At 38.4% G+C, this 21,464-nt stretch overlaps 1 protein-coding gene across 1 annotated transcript in view; it reads left to right on the top strand.

Annotated features, from left to right (window-relative positions):
• Window positions 1-21,464, top strand: part of PDE11A (phosphodiesterase 11A) — a 380,104-nt gene that overhangs the window by 226,324 nt on the left and 132,316 nt on the right. Inside the window, exon 10 of the mRNA XM_046018850.1 lies at window positions 17,922-17,972. Coding sequence (XP_045874806.1) covers window positions 17,922-17,972 — 51 coding nt within the window. The remainder of the gene's footprint in view (window positions 1-17,921; window positions 17,973-21,464) is intronic.

Raw genomic sequence — 21,464 nt, 5'->3', positions numbered from 1 at the left:
TGGAAAGACCTCAAATACATGGAGGTTAATGAATATCCTACTAATGAACGAATTGGTTAACGAGGAAATTAAAGAAGAATTTAAAAAAAATACATGGAAGCAAATGAAAATGAAATCAAGACAGCCCAAAACCTTTGATATGAAGCAAAGTGACCCTAGGAGGGAAATATGTTGCACTACAGGCCTACCTCAAGAAGCAAGAAAAGTCTCAAATACACAGCCTAACCTTACACCTAAAGTAGCTAGAAAAGGAAGAGCAAATAAAGCTTAAAGCCAGCAGAAAGGACTTAATAAAGTTTAGAGCAGAAATAAATGATAATAGAAACCAAAAAGAAACCAGTATAACAGATTAACAAAACTAAGGGCTAGTTCTTCAAAAGAAGTAATAAAATTGATAAACTCTTAGCTAGACTTATCAAAAAAAAGAGAAAGGACCCAAATAGAAAAAAAATCACAAATGACAGAGGGGAGATCACAACCAACTCATAGTTCACACTCTCTCTCCCTTTGAAGCTTCAGATTTTTTTGTTCCAGCTGACTCTTGGTTCTTGTATGCACCTCCAAAAGTCCAGACTCAGCATATCTAGCAGTTATAATCTCCATTAAAAAACAAATATTTAAGCACCTGGGTGGCTCAGTCATTAAGCGTTTGCCTTCAGCTCAGGTAATGGTCCCAAAATCCTGGAATCGTGCCCTTCATCAGGCTTCCTGCTTGGCGGGAAGCCTTCTTCTCCCTCTCCCACTCCCCCCACTTGTATTCCCTCTCTCATTGTGTCTTTCTCTGTCAAATAAATAAATAAAAATTTTTTAAAAGACAAACAAATATTTTTTTATTAACAGAATACTGATTTGATGTTTTCATTTACAGTGGTTTATCTTTAACTTCTCTCCTTGGCTTTTCACATCCAGACACCTGCCTGTCCCAGTCAGTTTTGTTCCTGCAATATCTCCACTTTCATGGTTCAGATCTTTATTTCTTCTTCCCTGTATTAGTTCTACTTACCCAAGCTAATGATCCTGGCTCTAATGTCTTCTCTGCTCACCCATAGTACACTCAACATACAGATTTATTCTCCTAAAGTGCCATAACTTATCATATCTGTCTCTAAAACCATCAGTGGCTCACCATTGCCTGCAAATTAGAGTGATAAAAGATGTAGAGTATTTTTATGAGAAGAAATCAAAATCAGTGGTAACCAGTGCTTGGAGCTAACCATTTTATTATTTGAGTTTACATTTTTTTCTTTCAACCATTTTAAGATATCACAGTCTTCTGGTTTTCACTGCTACAAATTAAAAATCTACCATCATTCACGTTGTTCCCTTAAGTATAATGTACCTTCATTTCTCACTGATTATAACATTTTGTTTTTGTTACTTCTAAGTTATTTTGTTTTAGGCATATTTCTTATAAACTGCATACATCTGAATTTAATGTTTAAATTCAATTTGAGAATCTTTGTTTTTGATGAAAGATTTGGCTTTACTTAAGTTATCTTTTTCTTCCCGAGTTTTTACTTTCTTATATTTTGCTTTTTCTAACTTTTACCATGTGGATCACATTTTTTTTTAATTTTTAGAAGTTTTTTTATTATGTGTCTTTTACAAAAGCATTTTTAATCAATATTACTGTAATTAATAAGGCAAAAATGAACCAGTATCTTTTATCTTCTCACTATGTAGGAAAATGAATCGTGTGCATTTACCTGCAGTTGCCTGGTTTTGTTTATGTATTATAGGATTTTATAGGATTTTAATTACATGATCATGAACAAATTGTTACATTTACACACTGCAGTTATTTTTTCAAAAATATTACTCATATTTTTCAGTACTAATATAACTATATTTATAATACTTATTTAGACATAGATTTTGCTTTGGTACCCTAATTGTGTCCATAAAACCACCTAAAAACTTACTAGTTTTACAATAGCAATTTTGTTATTTTTCACTAAAATATATCTTATATGTCACAAGTGCAAAAAGTGTTGCCCCATGCCTCTTCCCAGAGACACCCACCACCACCCCAGAGGTAACTACTGTTCTGTTTTTCTACCATAGATTAGTTTTACCCATTCTAGAATTCCACATAAATTAAATTATACAATATGAAATCTTTTGTTTAATGCTTCTTTCAACCAGCACAATGCATTTGAGGGTCACCCATATTGAGAATATATGTAAGTTTATTCCTTTCCCACTGATGATTGGTATTTCACTGTGGAATTATACCACAATGTGTTTATTCATTCTCCCATTGATGGATACAGAGGCTATTTCCAACTTGGGGCTCTATGAATAAAACTGCATGAACATTTTTGTAAAAAATATTTTTATAAACATATGCTTTTATATTTCTTGACCTAATACCTAGTACTTGAATTACTCTATCAAAAGGTCTGTGCATATTTAGTTTTTTTTTTTTAATATTTATTTATTTATCTCAGAGAGATAGAAAGGAAGAGAGTGTGAGTGAGGGGAAGGGCAGAGGGAGAAAATCCTCAAGCAGAGTGCCGCACTGAGCATGGAGCCCCAACACAGGGCTTGATCTCACAACCCATGAGATCATGACTTGAGCTGAAACCAAGAGTCAGACCTTAACCAGCTGAGTCACCCAGGCACCCTATATATTAGTTTTATAAGAAAATGTCAGGAATGTTTTTCTTCTGGTGTGTAACTATGAAAGTTTTAGTTGTTTCACAGTCTCATCAGTATTTGGTGCTATCATTGTTTATAATTCTAGCCCTTTGGTAAATATGTAGTGATATTTTATTGTGGTTTTAATTTTAAATATACAATACACAGCAATATAAATATACAAAATATACAACTAAAATAGTTTGGTATTTTTCTCATGTGTTTATTTACCATTTATAGATCTTTTGTGAGCTCCCAAATTTCTGCCCACTTTTAATTGGATTCCTTGCCTTTGTATTACTGGATGGTAGGAGTTCTGTACATATCCTGGATACTGATCCTTGGTCCGATATATGTGTTGTAAATGTTTTCCTCAAATCTGTATCTTGCTTATTCACTTTCTTCATGGTGTCTTTTGATGAGCAGATGTTTTTAGTTTTGATGAAGCCTAATTTGTCATTTCTTTCAGTTTTAAGGTTATTGCTTTCTGTGATATAAGAAACTGTTACCTGCCCACAAATCAAGAATACATTCCCCTATGTTTTCATCTAAAAGCTTTATGGTTTTAGCTTTTACATTTGGCTCTATGATCCATCTCAATAATTTTCGTACATGGTAGTGGTTGAGGTTCATTTTATTATATGTCCCATTTATTAAAAAGTCCTTTTTTTCTCCATTGGAATGATTACTTTGGCACCTTTGCTGAAAAACAAATGACTATGTAAGTGTCAGTCCACTTCTGATCTCTCTATTCTTTTCCAATGATTTGTCAATCCTGAACTCTTGCATTAAAAAAAAAAAATTTTTATTAACTCCTATCAGGATATAAATTCTGCTATTATAATTTGGATTCCCTTGAAACTTTCCCATATTCTAACCAATCCCATTTGCATGTTGTTGACTGTGTATTCAATCACTATTAAGTATTTGTTGAGTTACTTTGTGATGGATATTGTTCTAGGTACTGAGGATTCAGCAGTGAGCAAACAAGTAATATTCCTATTCTCATGCACCTTGTAGTCTTTGGGAAAAGGCAATCAGTAGATAAGCAAACAAATAAGCTAGCAAGATAAATTCATGATTATGTGTCATAAAGAAAACAAAGCAAGATGCTTTAGTAAAGAGTAACTGGAAATATGTGCTTTTGCAGATATGTCGGGGAGAAAGTGACAGTAGACATTTGTTATCTCATTCAATTTAAAAAAAAAATTTTTTTTTAATTTCATCCAGACCTATTTTACCTATATGATTTTCTGCTCCAGCTTCTTGAATCTTATTGAAGACACCAAGCATAAGATTTTTGAAAGGCAATGGCCCTTGCATGAGATGCTATCAAAGGTATATTTTCTCTAAGCTTTCAGTATGAGGTCCCCTTTCCCTGGGACTTCAGTGTTTCCCAACTGGCAAGGCTTTGTGGCTGGCCTTAGGCCTCTCTCACTGTCCACTTACATACTGTTGAATCCCCCAAGAGGGCCAGAATGGAGCCCTTCAAAGCATGGGACCCAGGCCAGGTACTTGGACTGCCACAGTCTCCCCAATACAGACAAAGGCTGAGTACTTCGTGGTTCTGGTCCTCTTCTCTCTGAGCAGGGCTCTTCTTTCTAGATCCCTGTGCATTGTCTCCATAGATCTCAGTCTCCAATTCCACTGTCCTAGCCCATCCACCATTCTCTCATCCATAGCCACTCTTGTCCACCTCCAATCCATCCTCTACACAGCAACCAGGGTCAAATTCTACATGTAATGGGGATCCCTCTATATAAGTTCAAGAACAGGCAAGGGAATGAATGCCTCAAAAGTTGGAAGGGCAGGCACCTCTGGGATCAGGTGTAATTGGGAAGGGGTTTCCACGATCACAGTGATGGGAAAGCTAACCAGATCATGTCAGTCTCTTGCCTAAAAACCCTCAGTGTCTTCCCATTGATGATAATAAAATCCTTTATTAGCCCAGAAGGCCCTGGATGGCCTGGACTCTGCCCAGCACCTCTACCTCATCTCAGGCCACCCCTGCCTCACTCATATTAGCCTTAGAAGCAACTTCACCTTCTGCCCAAAATATCTTCCCCCCACCCTTTGGTCTGGCTAACTCCTTTTTATTTTCCAGGTCTTACCTTAAATACCATATCAGCAAGGCTGTCTCTAACCAACTTTCCTTCCATGCCCCACACTTGGCCCACCCCTATTCTCATTCAGCATTTTGCTAATTGACTCTGTAGCTATTATTTCAATGCATATGTTTGCCTGCTTAGTACACTCTCTAATGCTGAAACAGAAGTTCCATTAAGACAGGGACCATGTGGGGACGCCTGGGTGGCTCAGTTGGTTAAGCGGCTGCCTTCGGCTCAGGTCATGATCCCAGCGTCCTGGGATTGAGTCCCATATCGGGCTCCTTGCTCAGCAGGGAGCCTGCTTCTCCCTCTACCTCTGCCAGCCTCTCTGCCTAATTGTGATCTCTCTCTCTCTAACAAATAAATAAAATAAAATCTTAAAAAAAAAAAAAGACAGGGACCATGTGCACAGTGCTTGGCACAAATTAAGTCTTCAGTAGATACTCCTTGATTGGATGAATGGCTCATGATCTAGATACCCAACTGAGATAATGCTGTTTCCTGACTTTCTCAAATGTCATCTGATCTCTATGGCTACCAACTTTAGGTCAGACAGATTAAAAATTGCCCTTTTTAGTCTTAACTTTTGGACTTCCCTTCCTTCATGGCAACCAGCCATCCCTGTGGGTGACAGTGGCTCAAAGTAGGCCTGGTCCCTCCTTACTCCTTTCACTCCAAAAGGGGCTCCCAGCAAAACCAAGCTGCATCAAACATAACGTTCTCCATGCTTCCTGCATAACCACTGCAATAAGCAATATTTCTTTCTCCCAAATTAGCAACCACAGTAGCCTTGTTGGTTATGCAAAACCCATGAGGGAAGAGGTATAGAAAATATATAAATACTCAATAATGGGCTGCTTAGAAGTATGCCAGTAAGTGAAATCAGACTACTAATAGTTCCAGATATGTAAATTATAGATTTGAAAAGCCATTGGCACATATTATAGTCACATATTATAATATAGGCACATATTATATATTTAGACACAGTAATAACCATTCCAGTTGCTCAGTTAGTCCAGAAAAATGTTACGTTCTCTTCTGTTTGAATTAACAAACAAGAAAAACAAGCAAGGAGTTTCATTAGAAAAGCATTTATGAAACATTAATACATATAATAACATACATGATTAAGAAAAACAGTCTCACATTAAAACAAAATGTGGGGAATAATGCAATTGTGGGAAAGGAACACTTATTTTGAAGGAGTTATAAATGATAGTCCTTTATGTGTTTGTATAGGATCATATTAAATCACACTAAGAATTATCCAAAAGAAACCTTTTTCATTTAACTGTTAATAGCTGAGATCTTTAATGAGAGACTTACTAAAACTTTTATTACTTGGGAGAATTATTACCACATACAACTTTTTTGAAAGAAATAGTGTGTTTCTTCCACCCTAAGGACATTGAAATGATTGACATTAATAACTAAGCAATTCCTTAAAGTAACAGAAAAATCCAATCATAATCCTTCACTTATAAATAATTCTCTTCTATAGGTATCAGAAGATGTTTAGTCAAATCAACAATGTTTAATGAGCATATACTACATGTACTATACATGCTAAATATAAAGAATATTTAATGAGCATATACTGTAATCTCACTTATTTGGAGATCCTGCCTACCAAACACAACTCTTTGAAACTCAGAAGAGAATCAGGAAATAAATGAAAGTCGAATAACACCACAAAATTCCTATACTAGAATTCATACATTGGGCATATCTGCTCTGCTTTTAAACACAGTTCTAACACATCTTGCTATATGATTGCCTAATCCGTTGTGATATTCATTAGGTTCATGAGCAAATATTTCTGATTCTGTCCCTCTTGAGCTTATGGTATGGTTACACTTTTGCACTCCCTTGAAGTTAAATGAAGCCATGGGCCTTGCACTAGCCAGTGAAATTTGAATGGAAAATGCAGATATCTCCCCCTTCTACTGAAGAGAGAACTGAGCATCACATGGGGTGAGCCATTAGGCTAAAGTTACAGGGCTTGTGAAGCCAGGATTATGAGCTCGGTCAGTCTGACTCCAAAAGCCCCTGTGCTCAACTGCCAAGCTATACTGCTTCCCAGTGTCATTGTACTGTGGTGACAAATTAAGAAAACACTTCACTAAATGAAAGGAAATGGCCTGCCTTTAGAATTGCTGTACATAATCCATAAGTCAATTAATCCACACAAGCAAAATCAAGTACTACTATTGACCCATTTAAATAAGGAAAGACGGAGGTCATACTATAAGTCAGTGGCAATTCAGGGATGAATTCTGATTTCTGTACTCAGAAATGTTGTAGAGTTCACTTATGTGATGACATGATTTTAAACAGGATTTTGATCCAATTGCTTTCATAAACCAAAATGAAACTAATTTCACTTATTTTATATTTCCATTTTCAACATAATTAAGAAATGAAAAGAAATCTAGTTACATGAAGTGGAATTAGTAAAATAAAGCTAAGGAAACATTTCAAATAAAGAAGCTATTCAGATCACACTGGGATTTGGGAGAAGATCTAGACGAACTTTATCTCTTTCCTCTCTACTCACTCCAACATCCAGCCAGTAAGGTCCACTCTGATTTCTAGGCATTTTTAACCTGGAATCCATGGGTGAGATTTAGACCGGTGGTTCTCAAGGTCTGGTGTCCAGACAGCATCAGCATCACCTGGGAACTTGTTAAAAATACAAATACTCTGGCTCCCTCCAGACCTGTGAACTTGGGAACTCTAAAGGCAGGGCCCAGACATCTGTGCTCTGATGTACACTAAAGTTTGAGAATCACTGAGCCAGTGAATGACTTAAGGTGTGTATGAGAACTTCTGATGTATAACAATATGGGTGAAATATTATCTAACTATAGGTACAGGCATTTTATGGGAAAATCCTTGGCAAGCCCTCTTGGGGGTAGTAAAGATATGATGGAATAGGTTTTAACTGCCTCCAACAACCAAAGGGTGTAGAAGACATTCTGTGTGAGAAGAAGAGAGAATTTTGTTATTTTACATTTGAAATAGAGGGAGAAGGGAGAAAAGTTGAAAGGGAAGAATACATTGGAGAGTAGCCAGAAAAATGAAGAGAGGCTGCAACTGAAGAGATTAAGGGTCAGTGAAATTCCCATTGGTGTAAGGAATCAAGAGGCATTTTGAGAATGGTGAGGCTGGCATTTGATTTGAAATGATGTAACCCCATCTTTTGTTTTTCACAAAAAGAAGAGAGAGGGGAGAGAGAGAGCTAGAGAGGAGAGGAGGAGGAAAGGAAGAGAGAGAAAGAAAGGAGAAGGGAGGGAGAGAGAGAAGGAAGGAGGAAAGAACAAAAAGAAAATCTTCTTGATCTACTGAACTCATGAATGCTTGATGTGAGTGCACCTTTTTATGAAAATTTAAAAAGGAGTTGAATTTCACATCTCTGTACAATGGATACAGCATAAAAATACATGGGAACTTGAAGGCCAAGGCCAATATGAACCTGCCAAGAATTTGCACATACTTTGAAAAAGGCTTTGAATTTCCGTAGTATTGCATGGTTTTAGGGGTTCAAGCCAATCTTACCTAAGTTTTGAAAGACAAGCTTTAGTTGACAGTTGGAATACATTACATAAATTATGGATGACATGGAGTGGCAAGTCCCAGTTGAAGACTGATGTTGTTTTGCTTATTTAATGCTCCTTATCCACTATCCTAAAATTGAGTGGCTTAAAACACTCAACATTTTGCTTATGATTGTATGGATCAAGAATTCCAAAAGGGCTGGAATAGATGGTTCATCTCAGATCCACATGTTATCAGGTGGGTGATTGGGGCTGAAAGATGTATTTCAGGACAGCTTCTTCACTCACTTTCATGTGTGGCTTCATAGTGCTCCTTGACTTCTTTCTCCTTGCATTTGGCCTTTCATCCCTCAGGCTTCTTTAGTGGTTTAGGGCTACAAGAGAGAATGTTTCATGGGCTAGGCAATTGAAGCTTCCAGTCACTTAAAGCCAGGGCCCAGTACAACTAGCACAGCATCACTATTATATATTATGTTATTAGTGAATAGTCACAAACCCTACCTGGAGTCAAGAGGAAAGGACGTAGACTCCACTTCTCATGAGAAAAATAGCAAAGGATGTGTGGCCTTCTTCATCTCTGTGGATAATAATTTGCATGTAGTTGCAGAGGACCTGTTGAGTTTCAGGATTTATGCAATACAAAATATGTTATCCCCTGGCAAGTGTACCTGTACCAATATTTATCAACTTACAGGCAAAGGGTAAAAGATAGTTTGAGTAACTACCAAAGGAATGTCAGTGTTGTCATTGTATCCTAGCTCATAGGTAGTATTTATAATTATGAAAGTATTTTAGAGTCTTGCTTTTCAAGATTAGGTTGAAATTTGGGGAGTTGTTACTAATATTATCATTTTAATTTGGTAATGACATCGAATAATCAGGTTAAACCTTTGCTTTGGGTGAATAAATGATGAAGACACAACTCATCCCAAGTTGAGGGCTCTCTCAAACCAATGGAGATGTTGACTCCGCACCTTTGAATGAAACAAATGCAAAAATGGCACGTCTGTTCTGTCAAGGAGATTCATTAATAGGGAATCCAGCGAAGATGAGCAGTTCTCACACTGACTTAAAAGTCTAAACTTCTAATATAGGGACATCTTTGTCAAGGTAGATTTCAGAACACCAAGCTCTTTGAAAAACTTCTATTCCCATCTCACTGAACACAATTTGGTGGGCGCTTTTTTATTCTTTCTGTTTCTATATAAAACAAGAGGCTTGTTACATCAAAACTAAGATGATTCTTTTAAGTGCCCACTAAGATGGACCCAGTAGGAACTTGATATTTCTTGCAACCACAGTTTCTTTTTTTCTTTTTTAATTTATTTATTTGACAGACATAGATCACAAGTAGGCAAAGAGGCAGGCAGAGAGAGAGGAAGGGAAGCAGGCTCCCCACCAAGCAGAGAGCCGGATGTGGGGCTTGATCCCAGAACCCTGAGATCATGACCTGAGCCGAAGGCAGAGGCTTTAACCCACTGAGCCACCCAGGCGCCCCCAGAGGCTCATTTCTTATATTCTGATTGCATATATGGAGCACAAATGCCACCACTCTTCTTGCCCAACGCCTACTGAAGACATCAGTAATCAGTCACAGCGCACAGTGCTGGCCTCCTCCATAAGTCTCAACAACCATTTTCAGCACAGTGGTTCATACGACTCCCAGCAGTCAAAAAAATTGAGGCCCCAAGTAAAATTTATTTGGCAGGAGGGGGAAGGGAAGCTCCAAATGTCTGTTACAATGGCTTGCACATAGTAGGACCCACCTAAATATGTGTTGATAGGAACTACAGATGTGGTTCTTGCATGTAGTAGTTAAAAAGCAGCAGATCTTAAAGTCCGGCAGACAATTGGTTATTTATTACCCCAGATTCAGCAGGTATCTTCATTCTACTTTAAATTCAAAAAGGTCAAATCTGTTTTGGATTTTTAAAAATATTTGTTTATAACAGGGGCACCTGCGTGGCTCAGTTGGTTGAGCTTCTGACTCTGGATTTCCGCTCAGGTCATGATCTCAGGGTCCTGGGATGGAGACCCAGGTAGGGCTCCCCACTCAGCATGGAGTCCGCTTGTCTCTCTCTCTCCCGCTGTTCATCCTCTCTCTCTCAAATAAATAAATAAATCTTTAAAATATATATATATTTTAGGGGCGTCTGGGTGGTTCATTTGGTTAAGCATCTGACTCTTGATTTTCACTGGGTTCCTGATCTCCCCGCTGTGAGTTCAAGTCCCATGTTGGGCTCCATGCTGGACATGGAGCCTACTTAAAAAAATAAATAAAATAAAATACAAAATAAAAAATATATATATTTTAATGGCAGATACATTCTGAAGGTCGTGGTAACATATCACATAGCAGACGCAGGTTTCTGAAGTTCCTTTGTGAACATTCCATTCCATTAAAAAGCAAGCAGTTTCTCGGTTTCTACTTAAGTAGTAAAAGCTACTTAAGTTTCTACTTAACAGTAGAAACTGATGATCTCTGTTTCTACACCTTCATTCCGTGGAAGTATCTGTGAAGCTTGTCATCCTTTTGTTAAGAAATCCTCGAGTATCGTTCCTCACTGAGATGGCACTTCCGTTAGGTCATTCCAAGCAAATGGAAGTTCTTTTCCTTTTGGGTCGTCATCATCCTTGGCTGGAGGCCTATGGCTGCTAGCAAATCTTCTTTATTTCTATGGAGCTCATCAACATAAATTAATTAGGACTTTACTTTGGACTGGCTTAACTTAACTCAGATATGTTTAGTTTCTAAATGCCACCACGTGCCACTTTTGCCACCAGAGTCATAAACACTTCAGTAAGTATTTATGCCGTTCCTTTCTGCCCGAGACAGCCAGTCTGGGGCCTCAGCGAGGGCTGTGTTCCTCCTCCCTGTTAAATAGTTCTTTATAGTTGTGCTTCTCTCAGCCAGTATCTGTAATGGTCCATTTCTCATCTTAGGAGCAAATGACTGCCCAGATCTACGATAAATTAACATTCAAAACTATTGATGTGAGAGATTTGCTGTCAGCTACTCAAGGGCAGTTCCTGGGAATTCAAGGGGAGCACTGGCTCTGGTCTTGAACCGCGTTTGACAGAGGGCAAGCCTTGGTCGTGTTTCGTAGCTCAGTTCATTGTTTTTCTTTTGAAATGCAGCTAATTGTATTTTCCCACTGTAGAAGCGCCACACAAAAACATGAGTTCTTTACCCTCTTGTTCATGGGTCTGATGATTGCTTTATCTTGCTTTTCCTGCATTTTTTGTTTCTTTGTTTTGGTAAGAGCAAGTTCAATCCAAAAGCTAATTGTAATTGGTAGGGTTTTGCAAATAGTAACTTATTTTTGGAGCTATTAAGATTTCTCAAGTTAGGGGGTGCCTGGGTGGCTCAGTGGTTTTAGCCTCTGCCTTCGGCTCAGGTCATGATCTCAGGGTCCTGGGATCGAGCCCCGCATCGGGCTCTCTGCTCAGTGGGGAGCCTGTTTCTCCCTCTCTCTCTGCCTGCCTCTCTGCCTACTTGTGACCTCTCTCTGTCAAATAAATAAATAAAATATTAAAAAGAAAAAAAGATTTCTCAAGTTAGAGTTCACCAGCAAAACTGAGTCACTAGTTTTTACTTGAGAAGTTTTCTAATTTAATACAAACACACAAGATAAAACCATCTGGGATAGAAATTTTCTTGTGAACATTTAATATTTGTCAAGTGTTCTGTGGATCAGTTTTGTACATAAGCTTTATACAAATTTATATAGCCATCAAAAAAATTGACAAGTGAGTATGTTATGGCTAAACTCATAACCTAACAATGTTCGTCATAGAGAAAATATTTGTATAATTAAGATTTGCAAAGGCTTCTTTCTTAAAACTACTACAATGCATTCATAGTAAAGCATTTTTACTAGACCAAAGATATTACCACTCAAAAACCGATACCTAGATTCTTGACATGAAATAGACAGTTGATGGAATTCTTCTAAAATTAATAGAGTCTGGACTCATGGAGGAAGTGCTCACTTATCCAAGAGGGTCTGACAATAGTAGTTAAAAAAAAACTATAATTCTTCGGGTGTCTGTGTGGCCCAGTTGGTTAAGTGGCCAATTCTTGATTTTCACTCTGGTTGTGATCTCAGGGTCATGTGATCCAGCCCCACCTCCAGCTAGGAGCTTAGTGCGAGTCTGTTTAGATTCTCTTTCCCACCCCTTCGTCCCCAGGCCCCTGCATGTGCTCTCACTCTCTCTCTCTCTCAAATAAATAAATAATCTTATATATATATATATATATATATATATATAATTCTTCATTTGCAACAACGTGGATGGACCTCAACAGTACTGTCCTAAGTGAAGAAGTCAGACAAAGACAAATTCCATGTGATTTCACTTTCATGTGGAATATAAAAAAAGGCAAAACAAAGCAAATGAGCAAAAAACTAAACACTTTCTTAAATATTGAGAACAAACCAGTGGTTACCAGTCAGAAGGGAGTAAGAGGATGGACAAATAGGTGAAGGGATTAAGAGATACAAACTTCCAGTTATAAAATTAAAAATCACAGAAATGAAAAGTATAGTATAAGGAATATAGTCAATAATATTATAATAACATTGTATGGTAACTATACTTATTGTGGTGAACATTGAGTAATGTGTAGAATTGTTGAATCAATATTTTTTTTAAGATTTTATTTATTTATTTGACAGACAGAGATCACAAGTAGGCAGAGAGGCAGGCAGCGAGAGAGAGAGGTGGAAGCAGGCTCCCCGAGGAGCAGACAGCCGGATGTAGGGCTCGATCCCAGGACCCTGGGGTCATGACCCGAGCCGAAGGCAGAGGCTTTAACCCTCTGAGGCACCCAGGCACCCCATTGTTGAATCAATATGTTGCACACCTGAAACTAATATAACATGTCAATTATACTTGAATAATCTTTTTTTTTTAAAGAAAAACCTCCAGTCCATGTCTATTTATCTATCTACCTATAAATATATATATTATTCTTTAAGTTTGATTCTCAACTATAGAAATTTGCCTGATCTTTAGTCTTTAGTCATTCGTTGTGCCATATGGTGTCATATATGTGTATATATATACATATATATATGTATGATTCTCTTTTGAATATTTTGAATATTTGCTATGCTAAAAGTAATCAGGAATTACTTTTGTTTTATTTTCTTCAGTGGCATCCATCCACAGATTTGTCACAAGATCTTAGATTAATAGGGTTATTTGGCATTGCTAAAAATATTCCAGACTCAAGGCATTTGACAGGTTTGTCAAATAAAATACTGAGGGAAAAAAGTCACTGGGAGATATTGCGGGGTGAGGGTGGAGGAAGAGCATGAATATTCTGGGATGTGGCTTTGAGTTTTCCATATTTGTTTCTAGCCTTTTTAATTTGGAGAGCGTAGAAGTAGGGTTTCTAGGTAAAAACACAAGGTTTTTAAAGGTTTAAAAACACTAGGTACAAACGCGTAGTTAAATTTGAATTTCAGATCAATAACAGTATTTTAGTAACAGTATGTCCCCAATTTTGCAAATATTGATTGTTGATCTGAAATTCAAATTTAACTGGGTAATCCTGTATTTTTATTTGCTAAATCTGGCAACCCTACCTACATGGCTCAGTTTATGCTCTAAGACATATTATGATTTCACTGAGGAAAAGATAGCCATTAAGGCCACTCATAATATAAGCAATGAAGCATTATGGGAAATGGAGAGCTTCTTTTAAGATCATTTTATTTTTTTAGCCCTTGATTCACCAAATATCTACTGAGTACCAACTAAGTATCAGGCACACTCCTAGGGACAGGCTATCCATGGGGGACCCAAACCAGACCTGATCCTTCCGAGTGCTTACAGTATAGCGGGGGAAGCAGGTGATGAACAAGCTAACTAATTACGCCAACTGTGGTAAAGTGGTGTGAAGTGGACAAAAGTCTTTCTCTGCAGTAATTGTCTGCTTCACTGATTCAAATATTTTCAATTAAGTGGAGTTAATGGCTCCTTTTTTCTTTCTTTCTTTTTTTTTTTAATAATAAAGGTTGTGGGCAAATTTGATTTAAACAAGGTGAGTGGGTGGTGTGCCCTGAATACTACAAGCCTGGCTAAGCACCATCTGGTGGTAGAGATTTTGAATTTCAGCTTGAATTCTTGTGCAATTTTCTTTTTTAAAGTAAAGATAAATTTTGCAGATTAAATCTGCAAAGAGAGACTTGTAAGTTGTAAGAAATTTTAATAAAATGACATCCAAATTAAAGTTACCAGAGTAAAACTGAACTAAAAGAACAAAATCCATTCAGTTATTTTTACATTGAAAATATCTATAAGTACTTATGATCCAATGAAAATAATACTAGGATGACACAATACTCTACCAAATACTTATATGACAGAAATGTAATTAAATATTAATACAAGAGCTGTAAGTTGATTATTTGTGTGCCAACCATTTGACATGTATTATCCCATGTAACCTTCCTAAGAACTGAGTGAGGTACAGGACCACATCACAGAAGTTTCCCCATTAGAAAATATCTTGGCTTTTAATAACCAAACCTCATAGAACATATTTCTTTCTCAATACAACATTTTTTTAAAAGACTTTATTTATTTGACAGAGGGAGAGGAAGAGCACAATCAGGGGGAGCAGTAGAGGGGGAAGCAGGCTCCCCACCAAGCAGGGAGCCCGATGTGGGCTTCAATCCCAGGACCCTGGGATCATGACCTGAGCCGAAGGCAGATGCTTAAGGACTGAGCCACCCAGGCGCCCCCTCAAGACACATTGTTGTGCCTTTGTTTATACTGGGAAAAAATATACTCCCCAAAAACTCTGTAATTGTTTTAAACAAAATGAGATATGGGAAAATTTTTGATTTACATTGCAGATAGACTTGGTCTAACGTCCAAATCATGTGTAGACAGACATGTTGGGAACCACACAGAATCTAACAATGAGGCCGTGCATCTCGGCTGTCCCTGCTGCTGCTAATATTTAGCTCTTGTTTTTGCTTCATGGTATCTGACAATGTGTCCCCTCCCAAAGATGAGAAAGTTTTGAGAAAACTAAGGGAAAAGAGGCGAGTGATCAAAGTGCTGACAATGGGAGAGAAAATTCTACTGAATAGAGAGCAATGTTTGATTAAGACGTTTTGGTTATTATCAGAAGATAAACACTTGAAGCAATTTATAACCTAACATTTTTTTGTTTCATACGTACAGATTCATTTTACTGTGTTTTCATTAAGTTTTAGGAAGCCCTTGTAGCTTTTATCATGTATTATAAATTTTTTTCAATGAAAAATAATGGAAAACAGGTTCCCTGTGGGTGTTTTCAGGTGGAACCTGATTTCCAAGAATGGATTACTGGTGTTAAGCAGGAGATACCCGGATCAAGCCCCACATTGGGCTCCCTGCTCAGTGGGGAGTCTGCTTCTCCCTCTACCCCTCCCCCCTGCACATGATCCCTCTTTCTCTCTCAATAAATAAATAAAATCTTTTAAGAAAAGGAATGGGATTGGTAGCATAAAATATACAACGTATATAAAGTGTGTGTGTGTGTGTGTGTGTATGCCTTGTAACATACCAACACTGACTTAAGCAAATGTGTGTTTATTTGTCTTACATAACAAAAGTCTGAGGCAGGGCAGTCCAGGGCCAGACTCATTTCTCTCTCCCATTCTGCTCTACTATCCATTATAAGGCATCACTCACACTCCTAGTGGTCACCTGACAGACACCAGATTTTGCTGCACCCCAAGCCTTGCAGCTGTTTTTCAGAGAAGAAAAAGGAAAGAGGCAGCCAGCCCCAGCCTTCCCACTTGTATTTCACATTCCCACTCCACATGACTGCCCTAGCTGCCGGGAGCCGTGAATTCAAGCCTCTGAATCCTAAGTTACAGTGAGCTTATTACCACAGAGCTTGAGGTCCTGCTGACCTGAGGCATCATCCGCTGTGGTTCAGCTGTGGCAATGCTCTTCATTTTGGGACACTGGCTCAGGGAGCAGCCCTTCTGGGGGCCACACGCTTCCCACCATGGAAGGGAGCAGGAGATGGCAGAACCATGTGATGGCTCTTACAGACTGCTCAAAAACAGGATCTGCCGCTTTTCCCCACATGGCATTGGCTAAAGCTAGTCATATATTAAGGCTGTCAGGAGGACAGAGAAATATAATCCTCTTACAAAAAACATCACAGATGCTTGGGCATATCAATATAATCTTTCCTATGTGAAAAAAGCAAGCTAGTGAGACTAGACCGGAAATGGAAGTTGAGTCAGCCATCTGTAGTGTCTGCCACAGTTCACACACACACACACACACACACACACACACACACACGCACACCATCCACATTTTTATTTATTTATGGTCCAGAGCATTCCACAGAGCAAGTATTCATGTCCTTTGGGAACTGTGGTCTTGAGCCACAACATGTCCCTTTGACAAAATAACTAGCTATAAAAACATCCTGCCTTAAAATACTTAGCCTTTAGCGGGGACTACAGTTCCATTCAGCATTATAGTAGATTCCTTTGCAATTGCACAAGTAACAATCTGTGTCACGGTTATTGGAAATTTTGTGTACATTAAAATCCACTGTTGAAGACAGCCTCTTCAGTAAATGGTGTTGGGAAAACTGGACAGCTACACACAAAAGAGTGAAACTGGACCATTGTTTTACACCATTTACAAAAATAAATTCAAATTGGATTAAAGATTTGAATGTAAGACCTGAAGCCATAAAACTCCTAGAAGAAAACATAGGCAGAGAAGCTTTTTGACATCAGTCTTAGCAATATTTTTTGGACTAGTCTCCTCAGGTAAGGGCAACAAAAGCTAAAATAAACAAATGGGACTACGTCAAGCTAAGCTTCTACACAGCAAAGGAAACCGTCGACAAAACAAAAAGGCCGCCTACTGAATGGAAGAAGACCTTTGCGAATCAAACACCTGATACGTGGAATCTAAAAACAAAACAAAAGAACAAATGAAACAGGGGCGCCTGGGTGGCTCAGCCTTCGAAAGTGTCTGCCTTCCGCTCAGGTCATGACCCTGGAGTCCCTGGATGGAGCCCCACATCTGGCTCCCTGATCAGAGGGGAGTCTGCTTATCCCTCTGCCCTGAACCCAACTCTTTCTCTCTCTCAAATAAATAAATAAAATGTTAAAAAAAAAAAAAAGAACAAATAAAACAAAACAGAAACAGACTCATAGAAACAAGAAACAAACTTCTGATCACCCAAAAGGGGAAGAGTTGGGCAGGGGGAGGTGCTGATGAAATAGATAAAGAGGATGAAGAGATCCAAACTTCCAGTTAGAAAATAAATAAATCCTGGGATATAATGTACAGCATAAGAAATACAGTCAATAACATTATAATAACTTCATGGTGACAGATGGTAACTAGATTTGTCATGGGCATCATTTTGTAATGTGTGAAAGTATCAGATCACCATGACATATATACCTGAAACTAATAGGATATGGTATGTCAATTACACTTCAATTAAAAAAATCCACTATTGTCAAGGTGATATAATGAACTGTGTTTATTTGTAAACCAGGAGAATTTCAGAGAATAGTCATGTCTAGTTATTAAATGGTTCATTTTCCCTTTTCTTCTGAATTAGGTGCTGTCATACCATGCAACATGTTCAAAAGCCGAAGTTGACAAATTTAAGGTAAGGAAGCAAAGTGTGCCCTGCTAGTACATGTTAAGCTCCACACAGCATTCTGACCAGTTGTCATTTGCCTCTGTACAATCATTCCTGCCCACTAGGTATTAGGGAAAAGAACTGAGCAAAGGTGTGTTTGAATATTTCAGTCTTAGAGGGGAAAAGGGACTTACATGTAACTGAGTAGCCCCTTCATGATCATTTAAATGATTCAGTATTTATTTCTTTCCATTTGTTAAGTAAGTGTGATATTAGAAAAAAATCTGTGTTATATTATGAGAATCGGGATACCTGGCTTTAACATTCATTTTCCTCCAACCTTCTATTCACTTAAAATCTGTGTACTTTCATCTGTAAGAATAAGTGAAGAGATTAGGATAATACTAGCTAACATTTGCCAGCTGCTTTTTAACAAAGCATTTTACCTATATAATTCCTCAGAGTCTCATAATCCTGTGAAGTACATAGTCATACAGCTGAGTCAGTTGAGGCATGGAGATATTAAGTAGACAGGCCAAGGTCAAATGATTGTAAGGGGTAGAGCCAGGCAATCTGGCCCTGGAACTGGAGTTCCTAACCACCGTGTTCATTGCTGTTCAGTGGAACCTTCTTCCAACTCCAACATATGGTAAGTCTGTAAATGAGTCTTACATATTCTTTACCTTTGGTTGTTTTTGTTGTTGTTGTTGTTGTTTTTACCTTTGTTTTTTTAAGATTATATTTGTAAGTAATCTCTACCACCAACAGGAGGCTCGAACTCACAACCCTGAGATCAAGAGTCACATGTTCCAACTGAGTCAGCCAGGCACCCTAGATATTCTTTTTCACCTTGGTCACCACCATTCTCATAAAGGCAGCACCAGAATTCTTGTTCCTTGCCGTGCGTTTCTAACCAGTCATGGTCAAAATGTGAGAGTGTGGGAGACCTGAGTTTCCTCCCTTTTGAAAGCTTTGGTCTCTGCCTTTTTAAGTGTTTATGGAGGTTCAGAATGATCAGCTTAGCAAACACAACAGTAAGAAAGATAGTGTTTTCTATTGTGATATTTGTATGTAACAACCCTTGGTGACTGCTACTCTTCTAAGAGTTTCGTTTGCATGCAGATGCATTCATCTTCCCAGGAACAATGGTCCAGAGACCTTTGGACCTGATCCCTGCAACAGATCTTTAGAGTTGAGGCACATGAGTAAAGAAAGGGGATAAGGGAAGACTCCAAACTCAGAGTGGGGATGAGGGGACTGCTCAGAAGGGCGGGGAGCAGCACACTGAGCATGGGTGCAAGCCAAGGGATATGGTGCTCTTGGCTCAGTGAGAGGCTTAGGAAAAGAGCTGCAGTGGTGACCCAGACCAGGATGGACATGTTGCCAGCAAGAGGTGACAGCTGACAGCAGAAGGAGGAGAAAGAACACCCCAAACTGTGGCAGTCAGGGCCTGTTGTTAGGGAGATAAACATCTAGCTTATCAGCTAGAATGTGAATGTCATCCAGGTATCCCTTCTTGTATGTTGTGTTCACTGCTCTATCCCTACGGTTCTGGGAACATGGTGGTACTTAGTAAATATGTGTTGGATGGAGGAAGGAAGGAAGGAAGGAAGGAAGGAAGGAAGGAAGGAAGGAATCCATAAAGCATCAGTGTTCTGTAATTCAAAACAATTACTCATTAAGAATATGTTAAAACCATAGTTACCTATGATTATTTTTTATCTTCTATCTATTTTATAAATATGTCCATGAAAACTAGGTACAGCTTTTATACTTTAATAAAGTTTAGTTACCTAGAAATCCGATTTAGTGAAATAACTGCCACCAATATTTTACTGTTCTTACTGTTTTGTATGTTTACTGTTATTATATTATCATCATTGCTAGAATAAGGAAAGGACCAGCAGGGAGAAAGACAGCAAGGCTTACAGTGGGACAGATACGACTGCGGGAGCTATTTGATGGGACACATACAGAGGCACAGCAGGTCAAAATCAATAGCTGTGTACCCTCTAAACATACCGCCCTTTGTTCAGCTTTAATTCTTTTTTTTTTTTTTTAAAGATTTTATTTATTTGGGGCGCCTGGGTGGCTCAGTGGGTTAAAGCCTCTGCCTTCGGCTCAGGTCATGATCCCAGAGTCCTGGGATGGAGCCCCACATCGGGCTCTCGGCTCCGCAGGGAGCCTGCTTCCTCTTCTCTCTCTCTGCCTGCCTCTCTGCCTACTTGTGATCTCTGTCTGTCAAATAAATAAATAAAATCTTTAAAAAAAAAAAAAGATTTTATTTATTTATTTGACAGAGAGAAACACTGCGAGAGAGGGAATACATGCAGGGGGAGTGAGAGAGGGAGAAGCAGGCTTCCCGCCACGCAGGGAGCCCGATATGGGGCTCGATCCCATGACGTTGGGATCATGACCCGAGCCGAAGGCAGAGGCTTAACCCACTGAGCCACCCAGGCGCCCCTCAGCTTTAATTCTTAATTCCATAGAGTAAGGAAAACACCACTGTCTTGGAATTTGCCATGCTTTTCTATTGTTAGCTGGCAAACTTACTAAAAATATGAAGTATTTAAATTTGAGATCAAAGGGTTATTTCATCTTAAAATTATCAAGAATATTAACTGATTTATTCCAGATTTTATCCTGAAAGATATTGGTAAGTATCTTATTACAATGTAATTGAGATATAGTAGATAATTTCACCCTAATGGCTTTCTTTTTCCTGATATACAAAGTAAACAAAACATTACCATAATTGGTGGCTGATGTCTTATAACTGCAGCACTAACATTAAAATGTAGTCAGCTTAAAATAATCCTGCACATAAGACACTGAAAAGTATTTACTGAAATTTCACACTGGAGTGTGTGCAATGGCAGTTTCCTAACATTGTAGCTAAATAGCAGTGAATAAATGCTTTGTTTTGACCCAAATGTACAGAAAAACCAAGCTTGCATTTGAATATATTGTAACCTCTGCTACTTACAATAATTTTTTAACAGAGATAGTAAAGAAAACAGAGAGAGATTTGAAATCTGGAATCAGAGTTATCCATAAAATTTCATCATTTTAGGATGACTGAGTCAATGTATTGGGTTATGTGCAGCTGGGACCAAGCTATTGATCAGTGATTCAGAGATGAAGTCAGGGTTTGGAAGGAAATACCATCCTCTGGTGCTGACAAGGACCTGGAGGTCAAATACACACATACATAGGCGGGACTCCGGTAGCAGCTCAAACCGTGCCACAGCTTGGATTCAGATATGTTGAGAACACCACTGAGAAGAGGTTGTTTACACAAGAGACTAGGAGGCCTGCCAGTTAAGAACTCTTGTTAGTGGAAATTGAGGCCACAGGCCTCAGTGTCTGAATGATTTCAAGTTCAGCATGGGGTTTGTCTCTTGGATTTGCTCCTTACCCCAGCCTCCTATAGATTCATCTTCTCAGCTAAAAATGTGAATGGACACTAAAGGTATGGACCTCAGTACAGTTTCAGGGCAATGAACGACCCCGAGAGCA

This window comes from Meles meles, chromosome 9 (genome assembly GCF_922984935.1).
Source record: "Meles meles chromosome 9, mMelMel3.1 paternal haplotype, whole genome shotgun sequence".
Lineage (NCBI taxonomy): Eukaryota > Metazoa > Chordata > Mammalia > Carnivora > Mustelidae > Meles > Meles meles.
The sequence above is the reverse complement of the archived record's forward strand: the minus strand, read 5'-3'. Positions and strand labels throughout refer to the sequence as shown.